The 24,877-nt window shown below is 45.7% G+C and overlaps 1 protein-coding gene across 2 annotated transcripts in view; it reads left to right on the forward strand.

The window, feature by feature from the left end:
* The window catches only part of DMXL2 (Dmx like 2), a 2,078,996-nt gene that overhangs the window by 1,986,088 nt on the left and 68,031 nt on the right, over window positions 1-24,877 (forward strand). For both annotated transcript variants that reach the window (XM_086958287.1, XM_086958289.1), the window contains one exon: window positions 22,506-22,558. In XM_086958287.1, the coding sequence (XP_086814413.1) occupies window positions 22,506-22,558 (53 nt within the window). The remainder of the gene's footprint in view (window positions 1-22,505; window positions 22,559-24,877) is intronic.

Raw genomic sequence — 24,877 nt, forward strand, 5'->3', positions numbered from 1 at the left:
CTGTGGTAACATTGTATTGCACCTGTTGAAGGCAGCTCCAAAACTCCTTTGAAAAACTTTTCTTATTTTACTGATTTTAATCAATCAAACCCAAATGCATTTTATTTTAGGATGACTGAGAAGTCCTCTTCCAAGGTTAGACTTACCCACACAAAATTACTGTATTCAAAGTCCTTTATTGACCAGTTGGCTATTGAGGGCTATGAGCTGTGGAAAGATACAGTTGATCTTAAATCTGTTTGGGGTTCTAAAAGTTGGCAAGTGTAAAGCACAGAGGCTTTGCATCATGCATGTCTCATCCCAAACCATATGTTGTTTCTGAATGCTACTATTTCACAAATCAACTGCTTTGGATTGGCTACTTCTAAAAAATTAAATGCTCCTTCGTTTCCTAATTTGGGTGAATAATTACACCAGTACTTCCCTTAGTGATTTTCAAACCCTGTTGAGTGATTCCTCTTTTAATGTTTCCAGCATTAATCCCGAAGGCTGGTTGCTATGGCAAAAAAGTATAGATGACTGCCAGCACCGTTTTCTGGGTCTGACCCCTGCTATACAGAGGTTAGAGTAGATCCCCGTTTTCAGAGTCAACATCCAGTCTCTCCCTATTCTGTAGGCAGATTGTGTCAGAATTGGTTCAGACACTCGACCTTAGCATCAGTTAAATTGCATTTGTCCAAACTGACTGATGCAGTTGATTTGAATGATTTTGTAAAAGGTCCTGCAGCGGGCAGATCGAAAAGATGGATATATGCTGCTTACAACGAAGTTTGGAAACGGTCCCAGATTGAAGCTGCTTCTAGGCTTAGAGCTATTGATCAGGCCAATTTACAAAAAAAGTGCTTGCCGTTGTAGATAATAGCATTAACACCCTTTCGCCCGCATTTACACATTAGATAATATTGTTTCATCTGTTGTTAATATTGTACAAGATGATGTTGCAGTTCTGTACCATGGACAAAATCAATTGCGTTTTATAATCCAGTTTGCTTGGACTCTTCAAACGTTAAAATCTGAAAAAGTGCCTTGGGATTTCATGAACACGACATCGTTATTTTTACCTTTTAATTTGACTGTTAAACAACAACTTATGTCAATGAAAGATGCCACGTTTTCACTGTTACATATTGAAAAACTGGAACCGTTACTGTTTTCAGTGGCCGAGTCGAATTCTGTAGTTTGGCTCATCCATGGGTTAATAACTCTACCTTTCCCCCTGTTTAAATTTGAGTCATGCATGAAACACTGTGCCATAGGCAGATTTGAACCAGTGCCTTTTTATATGAAGTGTGGAATCTCCCGTTTACATATAGGTGCTTAAGAGAGGGAAAAGAGGTTTTTCTAAAAGGTTAAGATTGCACTTACGCACCAGATCACTCTTTAGTCTGTAGAAACCTGCAATTGCACGGTTCTTGTAATGTTACAGCACCAAATCTTGCGTGTGTTTTGAAAGGCACCCCCACCCCAGCTATTACACCAACTTTCACATTGCTTGCAAACGGTAGTTATTTGGTATTAAATAATGGAGATTGCTGTGGTATGCTTGCCAGTATTCCGTATATTGTTACGGTTTCCCAAAGTGTGGTTTGCTCTAAGAATGTCCTGTTTCCTCCTCCACATGGGAGGCTCGATGTTTCCATCTGGCCTTCTATTCCGACCTTGAAAGCAGAGTTCAACAAGATGAGTTGAATAAGAGCTCTTTTGTCCCAGAAGGAAGTCCGCCTTACATCTGCGTGTGAGACATTCGTCCTTCAGGTTGCAAATACTCGTACTGAGGTGAATGCCTTATTAAACACAGACCTGCCCTTGCATTTCAGTGCTTTGATTCACACAATCTTTAATGCCTCGTCGACTACATGCCTGGCAAACTTTTTTAAAGTGGTAAGTTCTGGCCTTGTGACCTCATCTCAAACTATTTTTGGTGTGATCCCAGCATTTTCTCATTCGATTTTTTTCGAGTGTCTTCGGCGGTTTCCCGTTAATTCTCGCTTTAGGAGCGCGTGGGCTGCTGTTAATTTGTTTACTTCAGAATTGATGCACAGTCTGTGCCCCTCGATGATCTGCTCCAGCATTGTAACCGGATGCTAGACTACTAAAGATTGCTGCCTCTGGCGACTCTGAGTGTGGCGTATGTTTTATCTTTCCGGTTCTCATACTTTACTTGCGTGCAGCCTGTATTCCATTGCCTGGATTGTGGATTTGAATGGGCCCTGGATTTGTGTCTCTGCAACATGGTGTCTCCTGACCTGGATTTTAATCTACTAATGAGTACCTTAGTTGCTCATGAAATAAATTGTTTTGGTTTCGGTATTATGACCAGCGGAGCTGCTCATGGGGTTCTAGGCAATTGGAACATATGGACTGCGGCCAATGACTTTCTGGCATGCAGTTATTTTGAAGGAAACCCGAGTTGTCCTCTGATGGTGCTAGAGGCTCAGGTTGTTGAAGGACATGTACGTTCATTTCCAATACTTAATTGTATGGCTGAAATGCTCATGGATGATGATAACAACTTCATATTGGAGGCGGCCACAACGTACGGTGCATATACGATGTTGGATTGAAGTGTGACTTTTTCTGCTTCATAGACCCGTATTGACCTGGTGAAAAATCTTTTTATATAATGCCTTAATATTTTTCTGGTATGTCTTTTTCACACCATGGCCTCCTGTGATTGTTTTCATTGACTTGGTTCCTTTTTAATTCGGATTTTTACTCCCAATTATCACGTTTGTCAAAATTCCTGAACTTGGTTCTGTCTCATTCTAACTTGAACTCTGTGTTCTATGAATCTTGCCCCCTTTATTGTGCGTTACCCGATCAAGGGAGGGTGTAGTATGGCCTGAGGCCTGCTTTGCATGCATGTTATGTTAGCATGGCTTATTAGAAGTTTAAACGCCATTTTACCTTTTGCTGCTTTTGCACACAACACTGCATAGCTGTTTTTGTAAGTTAGCCTTCACGAAGGTCTACACATGAGAAAAGGTGTTGTTTTCGACATCTCTAGACTTACATCGTGACCTTAGTCTGCACAGTGAGTGCTGAAGCAGTCAAGGTTATCAAAATATGTCAGCTTTTTTTGGACATGTTCGAGTAACGCTTTCTAGACACAACAATTTGGCAGCTGTGAGCCACCTACGACTCTGGCGTTCTTATTATCACGCACTGGCCATGATTTCACTCACTTGGTAAATTCTCTGTTTCCAGGGAGGCAGAGAGCTTTGGCTGATCTGAATGTGATTCACTCTTACTGAGTGGAAAGTTAATGGGGTTCCCCAAGCAAGCCTAAGAGACCTTCTTTAGTTTATAATACATAGTTCCTATATACGGAGGGTGTTAATCTAGGGGCTATAGGACCTGTTGTCACCATCATTGTAACATGATTTCTCCTTTTGTATTTTATGGAATTGTAGCCATGCTGACCATATTATTTCTAATCACATGTCTGCATATGTTGACTAAAATACTGCACATGAGAGCACGTCGTTAAAATACATCTTTTAAAATTACTGTATCTCTTATTTACTCCTGTTGTGGACTGGTATGAGAGTATAACGTAATGAGTGTTCTCACTTCCCACCATTCCTGAGTTTGTACTAAGTCTCATGTTCTAGGTTGTCTAATCAATGGTTACTTTGCTATAGGACGAAGAGCTAATGTGACACTGATGCTAGCTGGTTGGGGTTTTTGTAGGTACTGAGGTGAGTTTTTGGTACACCACAATTCACTGATGTCCTGGGTCTCTGTGCACAGTTCTTTGTAGTAGCAGGATCCTTGCAACAGTCTGTGGCCTTAAGCAAATCCCCCTGAAGTTTATTATCTGAAAGAAACACGTTAGTGTTAGATTCCTTACCTTAGTATATCCCCAGGCGTCCGACTGGATCCGGAAAGTTTTCGTCCGCAGTACCCCTGCGCGTCGCTAGGCGTCGTCTGTGGCTCCGCGTCTGTCGTCGGCGTCATGATCGCCGGGATGACGTAGTCGGAGTACTTAGATGCCGCCCTCGCGCGCTGACGTCAGTTCTTTTTTTTCTGCGCCAGCAAGCGCAGATCCGGGAAGAGCAGTAGTACTCTTAGTCATTTTTTGACTAACTTTTTTGATCACTTCTCGAGTCGAACTCCGACTCGCAGTGCCAGTTGGGATGCCTGGGTTTAAACCTTGCGAGTACTGTCACAGCTTGATGTCGGTGACGACCCCCACCGGTGCCTTTACTGTCTCGGGGCCGACCACTATGACAAGTCGTGCCCCGACTGCCGGGTCTTGACCTCGAAGGCTAGACAGGAGCGGTGCCGTAAGCGGCTCGAGCTCCGGCAGTCGGCTCCGTGCCGCTCAAGGTCCTGGTCTACGAGGAAGTCGAGGGACCGGTCGCGGAGCCGCAGTCATCGCCGCTTGACGATTCATCACCACTTGTCGGGCTCCAAGTCCTTAGGAAAGTCGAGGCACTCGAAAAAGAAGTAGAAGAGGCGTCATTGCTGTTCCGACTCCCCCTGACTCCCGTACGATGCGGCCGCCACGCAGCTCCGCCGGAGCCGCAAGTGCCGCATCCAGCTCCACACCCGCCGGTCCCTGGGCTGCACGCGACACCGGAGGAGATACGTGACTTCCTCATGGCCATGACGACTCACTTCCCTCCGTCGGACCCTGTCGAGGCGCCTTTGGGCCCGCGGGTCCGTCTGGGAGCCCTAGCGGGCCAGCGGCTCCGGCCCCGGCGCTGTCGTCGACTCCTGTCCCGACGCTGCAGGGCCCCGCAGGATCCAGGCCTGGATCCGGGTCGTCGCCAGTCAACCTTATGACTCCTCTGCTGGCGCCGATCCTGAGGGTGTCGCTCACGACACCGTCCCCGGACGACGTAGTCTCCAGTCCCAGCCCCGGTCCGGCAACGGCGCCGATGGGTGAACACTTAGCCTACGACCCGGCTCCATCATTTTTCCCTGCTTATCAGGAGATGGATGAAGAGGGGGACCAGGTGGGGTCTGCGGTCCCTCTGGCACTGCAGTGGCAGTTGATCCAGTACAGGGCAAACGAGCTAGGGGAGGCCAGTGGTCTGTACACTTCGCCCGGCACTGGATTCATCTCTCCTCCTTCCGTGGCTACAGAGAAGGGGGCTGCTTACAGCGTGGTGTTGAACAGGGCTTTGAGCTCCCTGTCACAGCCGTGAGGACTAACCTCCTCACTGAGGTGCTCAAACCGCAGGCAAGCTCCTCGGAGCCTCTACTGCCGATCAACAAAGCACTCACCGACGTTCTGTTGGGCACCTAGTCCAAGCCCTCCTCAGGCCTCCCTGGGGATCGGAACATGGCGCGACACCACCGCCCGGCTCCGGGCGACCCTAGCTTCCTGTCCGTTGACCCCACCCCCAGGGAGCCTGGTGATCCAGGCCTCTACCTCCCAGACCACATTCCCGACTGCACCTCCGGATCGGGAATCCAAAAGGTACGATCAGTTTGGGAAGAAACTGTTCTCCTCCTTGAGTTTGGGACTGCGGTCTGTCAACACTGCTTGCCTTTTGGGCCGTTACACCCACTCTCTGAGGGATACGGTTGCGGAGGTGCTGCCACAGTGCCCGGAGGAGGCTCGTGCAAAACTCGCCCAAGCCCTGGCGGAAGGGCGGGATGCAGCACGCTACTCAATACGGTGTGGACTCGACACAACGGACTCGCAGGATAGGGCGATTGCAATGACTGCGGCAGGTCGCCGCCACGCCTGGCTGAAGTCCGCCAACTTTTCGGGGGATGTCCAGGCCACCCTCATGGACATTCCCTTTGATGGCCGTCGCCTCTTTGGCGACAAGGCGGATAGTGCGCTGGAGCGTTTCAACGACTCCAGGGCTACGGCAAAGTCCTTAGGCCTAAAACAACACCAGCAAACTTCCGCCTTTTGCTCCTTTCGTGGCCTAAGGTAGTGGCGCCCCCACACGTCCAGCCAGCCACATACCACAGACCCAGGCTCAACGTGGTCACGGACGTGTTAACCGCTACTCAATACGGTGTGGACTCGACACAACGGACTCGCAGGATAGGGCGATTGCAATGACTGCGGCAGGTCGCCGCCACACCTGGCTGAAGTGCGCCAACTTTTCGGGGGATGTCCAGGCCACCCTCATGGACATTCCCTTTGATGGCCGTCGCCTCTTTGGCGACAAGGCGGATAGTGCGCTGGAGCATTTCAAGGACTCCAGGGCTGCGGCAAAGTCCTTGGGCCTAGGACAACACCAGCAAACTTCCGCCTTTTGCTCCTTTCGTGGCCTAAGGTAGTGGCGCCCCCACACGTCCAGCCAGCCACATACCACAGACCCAGGCTCAACGTGGTCACGGACGTGTTAACCGCCGTGGGGGTACTGGGGGACACCGGCAGGGTAAGTCCACACCCGCCCCGGCAGCATCTGCCTCTAAGCCTTCCTAGTCCGGCAATCAAGGCCCATTCGTCGCCAGTGGGAGGCAGGGTCCGCCATCACCTCCCCCACTGGCGTACCATCATGTCGGACAGGTGGGTGCTGCAAATCATCCGAAGGGGCTACTCCCTCCCCTTAAAGGTGCCCCTCCAGCCATGCCACCTCAGTACCACCGCATGTCGGGGGATCACTTGCAACTTCTGAAGGAGGAAGTTATGGCCCTCTTGGCCAAGGGGGCCATCGAGCGTGTTCCTGGGTCAGAAGTAGGACGTGGTTGCTATTCCCACTACTTTCCGGTACCCAAGAAGGCCAAAGGAGGCCTACGCCCTATCTTGGACCTACGGAGCGTCAACGGCTTCCTCCGGAAGGAGAAGTTCAAGATTCTGACTGTGGCTCAGGTCCTAGCTGCCTTTGACCCAGAAGACTGGATGGTAGCGTTGGACTTGCAGGACGCATATTTCCACATCCCCATCCTACCAGCGTTACCTGCGGGCCACGAGCACTTTCAGTTTACCGTGCTCCACTTCGGCCTTACCAGCGCCCCATGGGTGTTCACAAAAGTGATGGCGGTGGTCGCAGCTCATCTGTGCATATTAGGGGTCACTATTCTTCCCCTATACTGATGATTGGTTGTTGAAGGCGGGCTCGCCACAGAGTCGTCTCTCACCTCCAGACTACGGCCGACCTCTCGCTGGGGTTCTCCATCAACGTGCCAAAGTCACACCTGTGCTCCTCTCAGAAGCTCCTTTTCACTGGAGCGGTTCTGGACTCAGCGCAGTTTCAAGTTTATCCCCCGAACAGCGGGTTCGGGATATTCAGGTTCTGATTATGTTCTTTCAGCCTTTATCCAGAGTCTCTGTCAGCTTGATGCTGCGGCTCCTGGGTCTGATGGCCTCGTGCATCCTTCTGGTGCATCTCGCCAGGTGGCGGATGAGGGCTCTGCAGTGGGACCTCAAGTTTCAGTGGACACAGCATCAGGGGGACCTGTCCGACCACGTCCTGATCCCGTAGGGCACTGCGAGCCAGTTGCAGTGGTGGCTCCCGAACCGCGATTGAGTCAGCGGCAGATCTCTCTCCCTTCCCCAACCGGAGCAAGTAATGGTAATGCGTCCCTCCTGGGATGGGGGCCACATGGGAGAAGGGAGATCAGAGGCCTCTGGTCTCCGGCGGAGTCCCGGCTCCATATCAACCTTCTGGAGCTGCAGGCGATCCATCTTGCACTGAAGGCATTCCTTCCTTCTGTCCGAGGAAGTGTTGTGCAGGTGTTCACGGACAACACCACCGCCATGTGGTATTGTAACAAACAGGGCGGAGTGGGGTCATGGACCCTCTGTCAGGAGGCTCTGCGCCTCTGGGCATGGCTGGAACACCAGGGCGTAGAAAAAAGAGTTTCCTTTCTGTGTAATTCACTATATCTAGACTCAAGACCTTATTATGCATTTTAGAGTAGAACCTGAAGCCTTTACCTCCACACACATATTTTAAAATGTTACCTTGACTTTATTTTCTAAAAACTGGCATTTAATGCCCCAAGTGCTATGAATTTTTCATACATTTGATACAATATTCACAATAAATCAAACATTTTATCAGTTTTTCACAAAATACATAATGTACATAAATAAAATACAATTAAAAAAAAGTCCATTTGTTTACGCGTTTCGGTGTCTTGTTCTTATTTTGTGCACACCTTCCTCAGGACTGTTCGATTGTAAAAAAAACAAACATCAAAACTGAAAGCAAATGCATACAATTAATATCAAAGGAGGTTGTGTGGATTTTCTTAAGCTTCATCTAAACTTCATCTAAATTTAATAAGTATCATGATAAGATCAAGAAAGTCTTACTTAAAACGTATGTATCTCTATTTTTCAAGATATTCAAGTTTTCCTTTAAAGTTGACCGGTAATAAACTTTTGATCCTTCTTACAGAGGTTCACCGGGACATCTTCCTGTATTCAAAGATGGCATAAATAGATTCCTAAATATGGGTCTTCTATCTATTCAAATGCAATTATCTCTACTCCTCATATTTGCTGCTGTAGTCACTAGTTAAGTAAACTACTTACATTTGTATTGGAGTTTTTATTGCGTAGTGTTATTCAAAATGCAGGGGCATCGTCTTGGTTACTGATGCTCCTGAGGGGAAATGGATCCTCCTTGATTGCTTAATCCAGTACGTTTTTATCTTGATCGTACCACCTTACACTATTCGGTGTACATAAATGGAAATATACCTACTGATAGAAAGGGAGTTTCATCAGTATGTTGGCACATGTCTGTCAGTTTTTTAAATTAAATGGCTAGACATCCTAACCCGATATTCATACTCCCAATCCCGTTTATACATCATTATGTTAACCACTCTTGACTCGATGTTCAAACCAGGTATGTGAGCCAATTTATGCTTCCCTGGTAAACCCCCACGTTTCGGGGACAAAGCTCCGCAAAATAGCCTTACTCCCAAAAAAACCTCTAACCCTGGGCTCGAGTTTGAGTTTCTAACGTTTACTGTTTCCTTACATGCAGACTTCCTACTAAAGGAAACAAAATAGGACGTCTAGCGTTTCCTTATAGATATTCATTATCCAAACCGCTTCCGTAAAGTGTTTAGTTCTATCACGAATAACTACCATCGGAGCCGGTTTTTAATATAGAGCATTTGGCAACAAGGGTTACGGTTGTACTTCTATCTGCCCGTTCAACCCATCCCTTAGTATCAAGTTATTAACAACCAAGGTGACGGTACTAAGTCCGACTACATGTTCTCACCCATCTCTATAGAATCTCTTACACCCAGCATATTCCTTACCTAGCGTAAACGTAAAGAATCGTCCGCGTCGGCCACCTTCCGGGTTTCTTAATAGTATGGCCACCGGATCTGTACTGCGCCCTTATATATCTCCCGCTTCATTATTTAATTGACTAATTATACCAATTGTTTATGCGCTGGTTATCGTTTCCTTAACCTCATCTCACGGCCACATCACGTGGTTCACTTCCGTACACGTAACCGGATGTTAATATATTTCCGGGCGCCATTTTTGTAGTTTTTAAATTTCATTTAGTGACAATGTTATTGACTTCTTTCCTTCAAACTTACAATAATAACGTTATTTTTATTCCTACCTTCATATTGAACCACTCTTTTCGAGATCAGTCTGATTTCAGTCTAGTTCCGATTTAATTTAGCAATTTACGATAATTTTACGTCTTATTTCAGAGATGGCAAAGATTTCTATATATTATGCTCGTCTATCAAACATTTGTGGACCTTATTAGTAAAATATATACAGTGCAAAAACTAATCCTTTACATGTACACATGTTCTACATATCCACAATTTACTCTATCATTACGTGATTTGCTGTATTATTACATATCATGGAACCGAATGCATACATCATATGATTAAACAATATTGTCTATAGAGAAGCCGATATTCTGTCAATATAGTTACTTTCAAAAGCCTCTTTGGTTTCTAGGTATCAAGCACAGCAACATAAGGACTATTTTATAGCTCTTATTCTGAGACTGTATATTCACATTATTCGTGTTCTTTCCATCACCACCATTTTTGCATATACAAGGGAAACTCTCTCTTTTTTTGAAAAGATGGAACACCAGGGCGTCACCGTGGTGGTTCAACACCTGGCAGGTTCCCTGAATGCCAGGGCGGACGAACTCAGTCGCAGGTGCATGATGTATCACGGATGGCGTCTGAACACGGACGTGACGCAAGGTCTCATTCAGCAGTGGTTAGATCTATTCGCCACTGAAGAGAACGCGCAATGTCATCAGTTCTGCGCATTGGAATTTCCAAGGCGGCACTCGATCGGAGATGCTTTTCGGCGCGAGTGGAGCTGCGGTCTGTTGTACGCCTTTCCGCCTATACCACTTCTGCCCAGAGTGCTGAAGATCAGGCGAGACCGGGCCCAAGCCATCCTTGTGGAGAAGTGTGGCTTAATGGTTAAAGCGGCAGACCCTGATGCAGAGGTCTAGCCCGGGATGTATGACGTTACAACGCATACTTTTACCACACATGCCTTTACAACGCTTTATTTACAACAAAAACCTTTACAACGCATAGTGCTTTGGGGTGCTGGATAGTGAATAGTTAAATTTACTATTCCAACTCCAGTCCCCGTGGACACTAGGGAAGGTGTTGGATAGTAAATTAAACTTATTCCCTATCCTAGAGCGCCCCCCAGCGCAATGCGTTGTAATGGTTTTCGTTGTAAATACCACGTTGTAAAGGCACTGCGTTGTAAAAGTTGCGTCGTAAAGGATGTTTCCCCTAGCCCGGGACCAGGGTTCAATTCCCCGCCTCAGCGGGTCTTGGGCTCAAAATTCCACTGACCTGATAATTCTCGCCTCAGTGCCTATTCCAATCATGGAGTCCCACTCTGCAACTCTGGGTAATAGCTTGATTAATCTCCACAACGGCCCCCACAACGCTAAGGATGCCTGGCCCCCACCTTGGGGGTGCCCAGGAGTGGACGCCTCACAGGGAAAGCCAGGATGGGTTCCACAGCGGTATTCGTACAAGCGCCTTGAGACCCTTGCGGGTGAGTAGTGCGCTATACAATTATCAATTTACATTTACTTGTGGCTCTGGACTGGGCACGAAGATACTGGTATCCCGAGCTACTCTGCGTGTCAGTCGATCCCCCCGATTAGTTTGCCTCTTCAGGAGGACCTTCTATCGCAGCAGCATGGGATGGTCCTCCACCTGAACCTGTGCAGTCTCCACCTCCATGCGTGGAAATTGAGTGGCGACAGATGAGGCAATTTGATTTGCATTCTGTAGTCTGTGATGTGATTCTGGCAGCCAGGCGTCCCTCCACAAAAACGGTATACACCTGCAGGTATAACAAATTTGTGGCATGGTGTACAGCAAAGGCTGTGGATCTACTCTCTGCCCCCCTCTCAGAGGTTCTCCTCTTCCTTCTGTCTCTTTCCGAGCAGGCTCTGCTCTGGGCACTCGCAAGGGCTACCTCTCGGCCGTTTCAGCCTTCTTAAGGCTTCCTGATCAGCCTTCTCTTTTCAAGTCCCCTGTTGTAAATAGATTCTTGAAAGGCATCACACACGTTTATTCCTGTTCCCTTCGTGATGCCTCAGTGGGACTTGAATCTTGTTCTGACTTATCTGATGTGGGCTCCCTTTGAGCCACTTCATAACTGTCCTCTTCGTCTTCTGACTCTTAAAACTGCATTCTTGGTTGCCATCACCTCTGCCAGGAGAGTGAGTGAGCTCCAGGCTCTATCTTCAAAACCTCCTTTCCTCTCTGTCCATCCGGACAAAGTTGTTCTGAGGACTCTTCCTTCTATCCTGCCCAAGGTAGTCACAGCCTTTCACATCGGGCAGTCCCTCACCTTGCCCACCTTCTTTCCGCCTCCGCATCCTTCGAAGGAGGAATAGAGGCTCCACCGTCTGGACCCAAAACGTGCACTCACCTTCTATCTAGATCGCACATGCAATTTCCGGGTAGATGACCAGCTCTTTGTTGGTTACGTGGGCGCTAGGAAGGGACGGGCGGTGCACCAGCGGACCATCTCTCGGTGGGTCGTCATGTGCATCAAGGTTTGCTACTCCTTGGCGAAAAAGGAGCCTCCTGTTGGGCTGCACGCCCATTCCACTCGGGCCACGGCGGCTACTACTGCCCTGGGTCGAGGAGTTCCCTTGCAGGACATCAGTCAGGCAGCTACATGAGCCTCACTGCACACGTTTGCTAGGCACTACTGCCTGGACAGCCTAGTTCAGAAATATGGCTTTATCCACCATCCTGTTCTCCAGGACTTTCTGGTGTGGTCTTAGTTCGCAGACCCACCACGGGGTTGGTATTGCTGGGGTATCTATTCTAAGGTAAGGAATCTAACACTAATGTGTTTCTTTCAGATGCACAAGTTACTTACCTTCGGTAACGATATATCTGTAAGAAACATTAGTTAGTGTTAGATTCTTTAACATCCCACCCATCCTCCCCGTTCTGCGAACCGATATCTAGGGTTAAGGACATCCCTTTCAGGGCCTAGTTTCATGGCACCAGTGTCGGTTTCTATCATGGCTCTGCGTTACTGGCGCAGAAAGCTATGTACCGAACTGACGTCAACGTACATGGGCGGCGTCTAAGAACTCCGACGATGTCATCCCGGCGATTACGCACCGATGACGGACGCGAAGCCGCAGATGACGCCTAGCGACGCGTCGGGGTACTGCTGACGAAAACTTTCCGGATCCAGTCTGACGCCTGGGGATATTCTAAGGTAAGAAATCTAACCCTAACTAATGTTTCTTACAGATATATTGTTACCGAAGGTAAGTAACTTGTGCATTATGTACTCTGTCTTGTTAAGTAAAATGGGTGAAAGAAAGAAAACTTAGAGCTCATTTACCATCTCGCCATGGTATCATGGAAGTCTGATCATATTTAAAATAACAGTGGATGTTGTTTGGTAACAGGTGAAGAGACAGTCGGGTAGTGACCACTAACTCAAAACTCTAGGCTAGGGATTCATTTATCGTTAGAGATTTATTCGCCAGGTGTGTTTCTTATTCCAAATAGTGAAGTTATGATGGCAAGCTAACACAATGCAAGCCAGGTAAGTGTTCCAAATGAAAACAAAAAGTGTCATTACATTACATCTCTGTTTCATAATTTAGAGGTTTTTGGTTGTACTTTAAAATCACTTTTGAAAGTACTCAAGTGCATTGATCAACCGTTCAGTTCACATTGCACTTTATAGGAATAAGGAATGCAGGGTCCAACCATAGTTTGCAAAAAAAATTCTAATGGAAAGTTACTCCCATAGCTTTCTTGAATGCATCCTTCCCAGGTGCCGATCTGGATACCTAAACTTTTTATACATGTCACCAATGCCACAGAGGGAGCCAATGACTCCATCCAAGCGACATCCCTCAAATTTCACCTAAATGTTGGTGGCCCAGTTCCTTTGTTTCTGCTTCTACATGAACATGGAATCTAGAGCCATCCATGTGAGAAGTTAGCCTGGCATATGATGTCCACTAGTTCTAGTGGGCACCTTGCACCAGTCTAATCGACCCTTATTAATGGTGGTTGTAAAGTCAACCTTCTAGAAAGCTATCCTAGTGGTAGCATGGACCAGCAGTCATCAGGCTAAGACTTCAGAGAGCGTATTAAGCAAGTTGTTTTACCAATTATAATCCCTTGGGTACCAAATGAAGGGACACCACACAAGGTATATATCAAATATATATGTATTTATTCTAAACACAACCCCTCTGCACTCTTTATGATGTCTGAGGGAAAAGTACAATACAAGTTCCTCAATTAGCATACGATAAGTTGCACAGTATATGTTATGCCCTAGGGCCTCACAAACCATATACTAAAATAGTGGTATAAGAACCACATGAGAGTTAGAAAGCAGGCCTGGGCCTGTGGAATCGCTGGGGCTACTCTAAACAACCAAAGGTTAGGAAGTAGGAGGCCCACGGGAGTCGCGTGCAGTGTCCAAACACAGCCGCAGGTTACCATTGACTTTCTATGGGAAACAAACAAGTTATAAATTTACAATTTAAGGACACTTCCGGATGGACTACGATGAAACCCTTTTAAACTAGGACACTTCGAGAGTCAAGACCCATGGGACCACCGGAGTACTCATGTTACCTCAACCAAGGAAGCCGGGTGCATAGGTGTCTTTTCGTGTCGGGTTTAGTCTTCCTTTTCAATGGAGAGCTGCAAAGAAGTGCTGCAGGCGACCAGAGGGAAAGTGTCCGGGTGGATCCAAGGGTGGATCGAAGATCTGATGAACCTGAAAGCAGAAGGGATAGAGTCTGGGTCACTTGCCAGTGACCAGGGCTGTGATAGAAAGATGCCATCAGATGTCGGGTGATTTCAGGTGAAGATGTGAAGTTTGTCTATTCAGCCACGAGGACCAGGGAGCGTCGACGATGACCAGGAGCTAGATTCGAGCTGTCCCACGGAGGATCTAGTTGACTGCGGTGTCGGTATCCCGATTGGACCCAACATGCCTTGGTAAATGCAACCCAAGCAGGATGTTGAGATTGGCTTCGGTGCAGACCAGCAAGGTCTGAGGAACTTCTCCTTTGTAGGGAAGTTGGAGCAAGCCTGGAGCAACCGGGAAAGCAAGTTAGATTCAAAAGAAAGTCTTCGGGGGGCTCACTAGTCAACGGACTAGGAACCGCGAAGATGCGTCGAGCTGAAATGCAAAAGCGGGGCCCACGGGTCACTCGTGGAGTGGGGGCCTCTGAGCTTCGGTGCAAATAATGCTCAGGTCTGGGGCTTCAAGCACCCCAATGCACTACTTCGAGTTACCTCGTGAAGTGCAAAATTCAGGATGTCCAGGAGTTCCGGTCTCATGTCCGCCACGGGTCTCAGCTTTGCTGTGAGCGAAGGTCGGGTCAGAGATGTCTGGAAGTCCATGTCCTGTGACGCAGATACTTCGGGATCCAGCGGGAGCCTCGAAAATGCAGACCGGCAAAGTTGTTGCTGGTGCCTGTTTGAATACGGTGGTCACTACTTGACCACAAGGGAGATGTCTTACAGTCGAAATGGAATGTCGAAGGTCCAGGATATATGTTTCAAGGTTTCGTCCAGGGTAATCTAAAGTCCCAGTGACTGGGTTCCTATACTTATACTAAGTTTAGGGGCTGGACTAAACTTAAGGTTAAGGTCCCTCCTATGGGTGGACCTGGGAAGGGGGTGGTTACACCCCTTTCCCTTTGTCTAGTTTCGCGCCAGAGCTGGGACAGAGTGCCCCAGCAACCGGTTTGAACTGGGAAATGCATGGAGCACCTAGTGTGCCCCAGGCAGAGTCTAGAAAGCATGCCCCAATACACAAAAGCACACAATACACAAAAGCCTGTCTGGGGGGATGTCAGCACCTCCTTGGACAGGAAACCTATTGTCCAGGCCTCCCCTGCATAAGTTTCGTCCAGCAACAGGAGGTCAGACTGTCTGTGGCAGCAGCATCCATTTTGTGATGCTGAAGCTCTGTTTAACTTTAACCAGGTAAACCAGTAACTACATGTCTTCTCCCTCTAGAAGGGTCGAATGCTGGCCCCCCACTCCCCCACCCCCCCACCAGAACTGGCAGGGGGTAGTATTCCAAAGTGTTTGACACCTTACACGACATGTTTTGATTAAGCCAAACCAAAGTTAGCATTAACCGCGAGGATTATAATGCACTTAAGAGTATACGGTATGGCTATATCCTAGAACAGCTATAAGGAGATGGTTCTGAAAGCTGCAGAGGGGCTCAGCTCATGCTAGGGCACCCATTCACATAAAACCAAGCCCTCTGCCTCCAGGATTGTTAAGGCCTGCCATAGGAGTGACTTATAGGTGTATATGTGTCTATATGTATATATAGATATATGTATACTATATCTAAGTAAGGGGTGAATTCACCACCTTACCCAGGCTGTATGAACAGACCTGTGGTGTCAGTTTGGAAGGCAAACCAGGGGTGGCACAATACATGCTGCAGCCCCTGGTAGGCCTATGGTGCACCTATGCCCTGGGTACCTATGGTACACTACACAGGGGCTCACAAGGGTGACCCAGTAACCAATCTGGTATGTACCTAAAGTACATGGTATCAATTTAGAGAGAGAACAGCTGGGCTGTGGGCCTGATTAGCAGGTCCAAAGCCACACTAAAGTTGAAAAATCATAGAATCACAGCAAAAAGTGGGGGTAACCATAGGAAGCAGACCCTACTCTCCTACAATCCAGATTTCTTGAATTTCTTTCATCGTTTGTCATGTAGTTTTAGCTAGTTTTTGAGCCAGGTCCCCAACAAGTCTTTGCACTTTAGGCCCACATTCGGAATACATTTAGTATTGGGCCATTACTTGCTGCCACCACTTGCTTATTCTGTGCTCTTTGCTTCCTAACGCAGTTCAGGAGAGGAAAGCCAAGCTGATGATGACTGCTGTGAAGGGTATTGTAAAGAAATCCTGGTCAAACCATAAGTTTGTTTCTTAGTTGAAGCTTTATCCAGCTTGCCACGGCATGACCTCCCCTGACCAGCCCCAACGGTCAATTGTACCTTTCGTAATGCCACAGTGGGACTTGAATCTGGTTTTGACTTACCTTATATGTGCTCCTTTCGAGCCACTACCTAATTGTCCCCTTAGACTTTTAACTTTAAAAACTGCTTTTCTGATTGTTAGCACCTCTGCTCGCAGGGTGAGTAAGCTTCAGGCTCTTTCTTCAAAACCTCCTTTCCTGGCTGTTCATCCGGACAAGGTTGTCCTTCGAACTTGACCTTCTTTTCATCCCAAAGTGGTTACCTATTTCCACATATGACATACCATCACTTAATATTATTTATTAGTTATTGTTTCCTAACTGGCTAACCCGTCCTCCCATTCTGCGAACTGACTTCTAGAGTAAGGGTCTCCCTTTCATGGCCCTAGTTTTATGCACCAGTGGTCAGTGTCTTGCATGGCTCTGCACTTCTGCCGAGGAATGTTGTGTAAAGAACTGATGTCAGCGCGCAGGGACTGCATCTAAGTAGATACCGCAACGTCATTTCTGCGATCACGACGCCAACGACAAACGCAGAGTCGACCGACGCAACCGATTGACATGCAGGGGTACCTCTGAAGAAAAATTCTCCGGATCCAGTCTGACGCCTGGTGGTAATTCTAAGGTAAGGAATCCATAGCTGATATATTTCTCTTGAAGATATATTGTTACAGAAGGTAAGTAACTTGTTCAATAATGTCAAGTAAATTTAAAAACTTGATCAGTTCTAAAAATTATGTGTGGACAAATTAATTATCACTATCCCCCATCTCTCCTGCCTTGAGGGCCCAACATTGTTCATCAGTTGCCAGAAGATCCACATTTAAGCTGCTTTGTATCACTCAGAAAGCAAAACATTGAACAGGACCGCTTTTCATCAGGAATAAAATTACCAAATACATTTGACTAAGGAACCCCCGCTCCAGATTGGCACCTTGCCTCAAATCCCACCACACAAGAAAAAAACCAACAGGTGGCACATCCTTCTCTTTTCAAGCATCCGAACTATGGAACTCATTACCCCTAACATAAGAACCACTGATAACTATCTTATCTTCAGAAGACTACTCAAGAGTTGGCTTTTTCCTACATAACTACCATACTCAAACAGAAATGTACAGCTTGTTCCTGTCTATATAAACATTTATTTTGAGTGTATATATGTATCTAGATATGTGTATTTCTATTAATAAATATGTATAGTAATTATGTTTTTAAATATATAAGCATTCTTTAGGTCTGCTTAACAGATGTACGTATTACCTATGGTTAAAATATATATATTATATATCTATATATATATTATTCAATGCTTAATATGTATTTAAGTCACGGCATAGTTTTCATATAAGTTATTTAATTAGATGCCTATGGTTCTCTGTTTATCACAATATGTAAATATGATCATAACTATTTATCTACAGTTGCTTCACTATTGAAAGAATATTTAATAAAAAAGTTTCAAAATACACAAGTAACTTAGCTTAAAGTACAGCAACACTTGAAAGTCTGAGTTTATTAAATACAGCTTAAATCCTAATATATTCCCTTCCTTTACATGCATACCCTCCATGTACTTATGTATCTATATATGTATTACTTTACTCCTACTGTAAAATGAAAATGAGTCTTTCCAATGCACTACCCTATGTTTCACCCTATACCTCTCTCAATATATCCTCTACCTCCGCTCCTTGACTTCTCCCAAACCTCATTTGACTCCAATGATCTCCAAAATTTCCCTTTCTTAACTCTCCTCTACTCTATAGTGACCCCAACCTCATTTTACTAAAACCTCATTTTACTACTATAATCTCTCAAACAACCCTTTCTAAATTATTTTCTCATGAATCCCTCCTTAGACTCATCCGAAAACTTGTTTTACTTCTATGATCTCCCTAATGCATTTCTAGAGACTCTTCACTCCTCCATCTCTCCTTACTCATCCCAAACCTCCTCCTTTGATTATCTTCTCCCAATAAACACTTTCTAGACTCCTCCCTCTTTTAATCCCTCCACTATCCTGTATAATCCAACTAACAGACTCACGTGTCTGCAGCTCAAATTAACTCATATTTCCCTATACTAATTTACCAATAATCTTTTTTGGGTTCCGATGTAGCATGCTACTCCCTGAAAAGTACGTTGATGCCTTGTTAGGCATCAAAGTGCTATGTAAACTTAATTACAATCAGCAAAGGTATTTGTTGTTGTTTCATTTCATTTCTAAAGTGGGATTTCTAAAATAGTAATAATAAATCCACATTTACCAATGAAGAGGATTTATCATTACCATTTCAGAGATGTGAAACACGATGCAGCTACTCCTTTCTAATCAGTAATTCCAGCTTAAAAGTGTAATAAGGAATTCCCAATGCTAACCTATGAGTGAGGTAGATCTCACTGTACTGAAAAGCGAATTTGTGTGTTTGTCACAACCAAGACATGTGAAACTTAAAAGTACATGTTCTTCCTTTTACTTACACAACTTCCTGCCCCTATGGCTACCAAGGGCCTACCTTAGGGGTGACCTATGTGTAATAGGGGGGTTTAAGGCTTGGCTAGTGCTTTTCAATGCCGAGTCGAAGTGGCATTAAACTGCATACACATGTCTTGCAATGGCAAGCCTGAGACAGGTTTAAATGTTACTTGTGTAGGGGCACAATCAGTGCTGCAGGTCCACTAGTAGAATGTAGGTTACAGGCCCTGGGTAAGTTAACTAAATATGTAATTTGGTTATATACCAATGTCACCATATTAGGGAGAAGCATATGCACTTTAGCACTGGTGGTCAGCAGTGGTAAAGGACTGAGTCCTAATGCCAGCAAAAATATACAGCCAAAAGAAGAGGTAAACAGGCAAAAAGTTTGGGGGAAGACCATCCTAAGCATGACGGGTGTAACAGTACTTCATACACCGCTCCAGAGGATTATGAGCACTCATTCCATCTACAGTCCTGAAATCACCCGTGGGAGGACTACAACATTGATTCACCATGGGACAACGTCCTAGATCACATCTAAATAAAGGCTTCCTCCTAAAACCCTACCCTTCCTCTTCCCCCTAACCCCAATGAAACTACAGGGCAGTACAGCAACTTGGTGCCAATCACAAGGTAGATATGCAATTCATGCCTAATGATGAACATTTCCTGTTTGAAACACTCTTCAAATCAGTGCAATGCTCAAGGGAATGCTTAAGGAGGCACTGTACATCTTTTTTCTTCAACAGTACTACAAAGCTAGGTTTGTTATGCCCTGCGTAGAAAAGAAAGTTACGCCCTCCCCATCCTACCTGCTCCCTATATATCAGGGGTAATTTTTCCCCTCTCTGCACACTGCTCATAAATTAAACTCTGCACGAGGCACTGATAATGCTCCACACCCCTGATAAAGAGTGCAAGGGCAATAAACCAGTATGGAAGAGGTAGCAGTCAGGACCACCACTCGGGGGCCAATTGCTAATTCCATCTGCTTCCTCTGGACTCAATGGGAGGGAATAGAGGTACTCACCCAGTGTCCAGTTCAGGAAAAGAGGGGAGGAAACAGTAGTAGAGAGAAAAAACATTTACAATTCCATATACACTGTGCCCTTGATGGCCACTCTTAATGTCGGCCTGAGTTTAACAGTAAACACTTGAAGCAAATTATAAGAGTAAAGAGAAAGTGGTCAAACGTAACTTAAATTAGTAGTAGGCTGAGTCTACATCATCCTCTAATATCATTCCAGCTCTCTTTCTCTAACATCTTTCTGGAATGTATTTGCCCAAATCTCAAATGACCTAATAACCTGTGCGAAATGCCAAATATTCACAGATGAACCAGCATGCATGTGCTCTTCAGTGCATAATTTCTGCTTAACACATAATCCTATTGATCACAACATACACTTGACAGAGATTTGAAACTTGGACATCAATGGTTGTGCGCACTACATTCAATCCCCACTGTAATATGGACAAAGCCTCTTGTGTTTGCTGATAGTCCTCCAAATTTATACACATCTTCCTATGAGTGAATGGACCAAAAGCCTTTTTCTTTTGACAGTTTGTCCTCCCTCCTTTCACACAATATATGTTAGTGACTTCGTCTTGTTGTTCAACTTATCCTACCTTGTCTTTAAAATCATACTCAAATTCTCTTTTCTATATCCTCACCTCTCTGCTATTTTAATAATGATGACTACACTGTTCAATCCATTCGAAATAGAATGGCGTTAATAATCGAATATATCATCCTTTTCTGCATTCAACTATAATATCAATAGTAATGCATGGAGAAGGTCAGCTTTGTTACTTCAACCATTATCCCCGTCAGCTGCCACAAAATAAATGTTTGCAAAATTTGCCTTAAATTCTCTCTCACATTGCCAAGTCCTTGATGAATTCGCTAGGCTTCATGAAGCTGGTCTATTCAAGCAGGTATCTCTCTGAACTCACCCACTAATCCCAGCAACCACTACCTGTTTAACCTTCTAAATTTACCTTCCCTCCCTCCCACCCAGACATTAAACAGCCTGCCTCTCTGGGCCAAATGACAAGTCTGGAAGTTTGAGACCGCCGGACCTGTAATGGGACTGCTGGGAGGCCAGCCACCTCTGCACCAGCGGTCCGATTCCCCATTATGAGTTCGGCAGGGTACCCCCATTCCCTGAAGGTGGTACGACGGTCAGAGGCCGCAATATGCTTGGTAGGCCAAGCATATTACGAGTTTCCTCTCCACCAGCAGTGCTATGGCGGTTTCTACTCCATGTCAACCCTGGCAGAGAGGAAACAAAGGGGCCCTGAAGGGACCCTGTGCCTCCTCCACTTGCGCATGAACAGAGGGGAGCATAACGTGCCCCCTTGTGTACATGCACAAGAGTTCCTGCACTGCATGGACTTTTGTTTCCATGCCGTGCAGGAACCATGTAAGGCGTTTCAATTGCGGTGCTTTTCAAAGGCACAACGGCCTTTGAAAGAGGCACCACACTGGGAATTCCACCCCGCCCCTAGACTACAAATAACTTGTAAGCGGCGAGTCTTGGTGGTGCAGGGTCTCGTCGGTGGAATACCAGCCGCCCCCGCACTGCCAACATCCATAATCCAGCCCTCTTTGTACGACAGATCCTGGTGGAAATTCCCCAATCTGGTGTTGAGTTCTACCTGGCTTTCCAGGTATTCTCTCTCTCTGTACAGCCAGGCCCCTTCAAGTGAAAACTCAATCTTCACCACGCTCCATTGTTTCTCTTCGCGTATCTGGTCATCATGGCATTTAATGACCTCCACTGGACCTCACCACAGCCTAAGTACAGCCACCACCTACACCTTTAAACTCCAACTCTTTGAAGTCAAAGTTCATCCTATCGCTTCTACCTCAACAGGTAACCTCTCCTCCACATTCTATGTTATGAAGACTCTCCGTAGTCACCCTAATACCTCATGATCCCCCTTTTCTTCAAAACACTGGATTTCTACTACCATCTGGTGCCTACTTCTGGCATACAATTTAATGTGTGTGCCTGTGTTTCATTGATGTTAGTGTGAAAATTAAGAAAAACAAAATTAGATAAACCATGGAGATTTGAGCCACCTTTAAGGTCATCAGATTACTTTACTGCTGTATCTGTTATGGTCAACTTAGGTTGTGATGCTTCAAGAAATAAAAGTGCATTTTGGGGACGTATGGTATGTACAGATATTCACTATATTCTTTTTTATAGATTTTTTTTTCATACAGTGTGTAGTGCGGTAATGAGAATAAGTTTTAATATATAAATATTTTTTATATATTTTTCTATGAAAATAAATGTTCCAAACCAGTGAAGATGCTTGTTACTTTGTGTAAAAAAAAATATAAAATGGTTTGCTCAGGATTTTTGCAACACCATTGTGTACCTTGTATGAATTGCATTATTGTGAATGAATGTCATTAAATGTTTAATAAAACTATAAATAAAATAAAAAAATGCTTTGCTCAGGATAATAATCATCCTTGCCTAATTTAACTCCATTTGCTGTAAAACGTCATTCCTAATGCAGTAGCTAATGATGCAGTAATGAATATCAGTCTTAACATTTGTTTCTTTTTTCGATAGAAATGTGTGTTTGTGGGACACTTTGGTTCCATCTAACAGCAGTCTTGTGCATGGTAAGTGTCTTTAATACTTTAAAATGGCATTGTTACGCAACATAGGCTGATTAATTTCAAGCATTGAAGCAATGTGCAAGAAATGTTGTTTATTTAAACAGGAAATTGCAAATAGTTGTGGATCTCGCAACTAAATGTATCGCCATAATCACTGGCTTTACAATTTTCACTTTAATATTCCACTAAGCACTTCAGAATGTAAGCCCTCTGTTGCAGTTCGATGAGGCCCAAATTGACTCCATTCAAGCAGTGCTGTGAAACCACATTCAACATCCACAGCCTAGAGTTGGACATGTAGGAATCATTAGCCTCCCATAGCTGATCCATATTTCTTGTCATCACATACACAGATGCTGAGCCTGATGGATATAGGCTTACTTTGCTGAGATTAAACCGAAAGTCCTCACTATTGATCCTGCAAATCAAAATGACATTCTGTGCCGGAAGGTCTTTGCTTTAGGAGGTCTGGCTCTCATGGCAGCCAATGCTTCCCATCTATTTGCCTAATACACTCAAGCATTGATGGCAATTGTCCTGTTCCATTTGTGAGACCTCATACAAGGCCCATTTTATTGGATTGGATAAATGCTTGCTAGTATATTTTAGGGACAGAACTTGACAAAGTGGATGCAGAATTAAGGTTCGCAACCACAGTTGTGGTAATTTATCAGACAGAGACTTGTAGCCACAGATTCCTTACCTTAAACTGTCCCCAGGCATCAGACTGGATCCAGAATTCTTTCAAGAGCAGTACCACGGCATACCATTAAGTAGAGTTGTTTTGCTCCACGTTGCATGGTTGGCATCGTTTGCGCCAGAAGTGAAGTGCCCAGTTCCAATATAGGCAGCACCCCAGCATGTTGATGTCAGGTCTTTTCTTTCCTTGGCAGTCAACGTAGATCTGGGAAGAGCTACACCGTAGTCCATTTTTTTTCTCACTTTTTGTCTAAGTGATTTTAGTTTTTTTCCTCCTTGTGTGGCAGGAATATCATTAAAGAAGGTCTGCTTCAAGTCCTGCGGCACCTGTCACCACTTGATGTTGGTGACAGACCTGCACACGAAGGCCTGCTCAGATTGCTGCGCCATGCACCCAAAGGCCTTGCAAGAGTGATTCTTCAAGCTTCTGGCGGCTCAACGTGTGATGCTGCGATGATCCAGATCCCGGTTGAGAGAAAGGTCCCGGGATCAGTCACGAAGTCCGAGATCCATGTCGTACTCGGTCATTTGGGTAAAAAGTAGTCGTCGAAGCATACTTAGACTTCACTTTGTCCATCAGCCGACGAGACGAGGAAGCATCACTTGAGGACTTTCTCCACATTTGAGCCAGCGGTCTGGGCCATCTCCGCTCCTCCCCAAGTTTCAGGGAGCCGTAGCGACCACCGCCCAATTGCAAGAATTTTTTTAATCGATGCATCTCATATTTGGGTGGCCTGTTCCTGCCAACATGCCTTAAGGCCCACAAGTTCAGGAGGGGCCCCTACTGGATCCACGCACCGGTCAGGGCCCAGGGATTCACAGATAGACCCGGATCGGTGCCGGTCGTGCCATGTTGACCTTCCTCAGCACCAGTCCCCAGGCCAATGCTCCCTGCACTGCCTTCCCCATTTATATCCCTGATTCCGACACAGAGCAATAGGGGAGATGACTGATGCCGGCTGGAGCCATGCCTTGCAGGCTGAAGCCTGAGCCCTAGTCTTATGAGCTCGGATTCGGGGAGTAATGGGAGGGGTCGCATGACTCTGAAGCATACCGGCAATTTGATACCAGCATGGACTGGTGTGAAGATTTGGTAGATGCCAATGGACTGGATACCTCTCAAGATACTGGCATACTTTCTTCACCTAACATGACTATGGAGGAGGGGGCAACATTTGCAATGGTGGTGAGGAGGGCTGCCGAGGTCTTGGACCTTAGCTTGCCTTCAGTGACACACATCTTGACAGAAGTGCTTCAGCCGGGAGTGTCCCCCTCAGAATTGCTTCTACAGTTTAACAAGGCACTTACTGATTGTGCGATGCTGGCTTAGTATGTGTGTGAGAAAGTGGCTCTATATATACTGGACCAAAGTAATGTACCGTGTGTATAGAGTCCACAATCCCCAGAGGTATAACAGAGGTTAAAGTCAGATCTGACCTTACTCTCTAAAGTGGTAGCTTAGTCGAGCAGTAAGGCAGTACCAGAGGACAGTGTGAAGCATTTGTTGTACGCACTCAGTCACACCCTCAAGAACTGAACTCTAGGCCAATTGTTTTTATATCCAAATATATATAGTTGTTTTATTTTCTGATAGATACATCTGCCAGTGGATTCCTCACCTTG

This window comes from Lissotriton vulgaris, chromosome 2_1, assembly GCF_964263255.1.
Source record: "Lissotriton vulgaris chromosome 2_1, aLisVul1.2, whole genome shotgun sequence".
NCBI lineage: Eukaryota > Metazoa > Chordata > Amphibia > Caudata > Salamandridae > Lissotriton > Lissotriton vulgaris.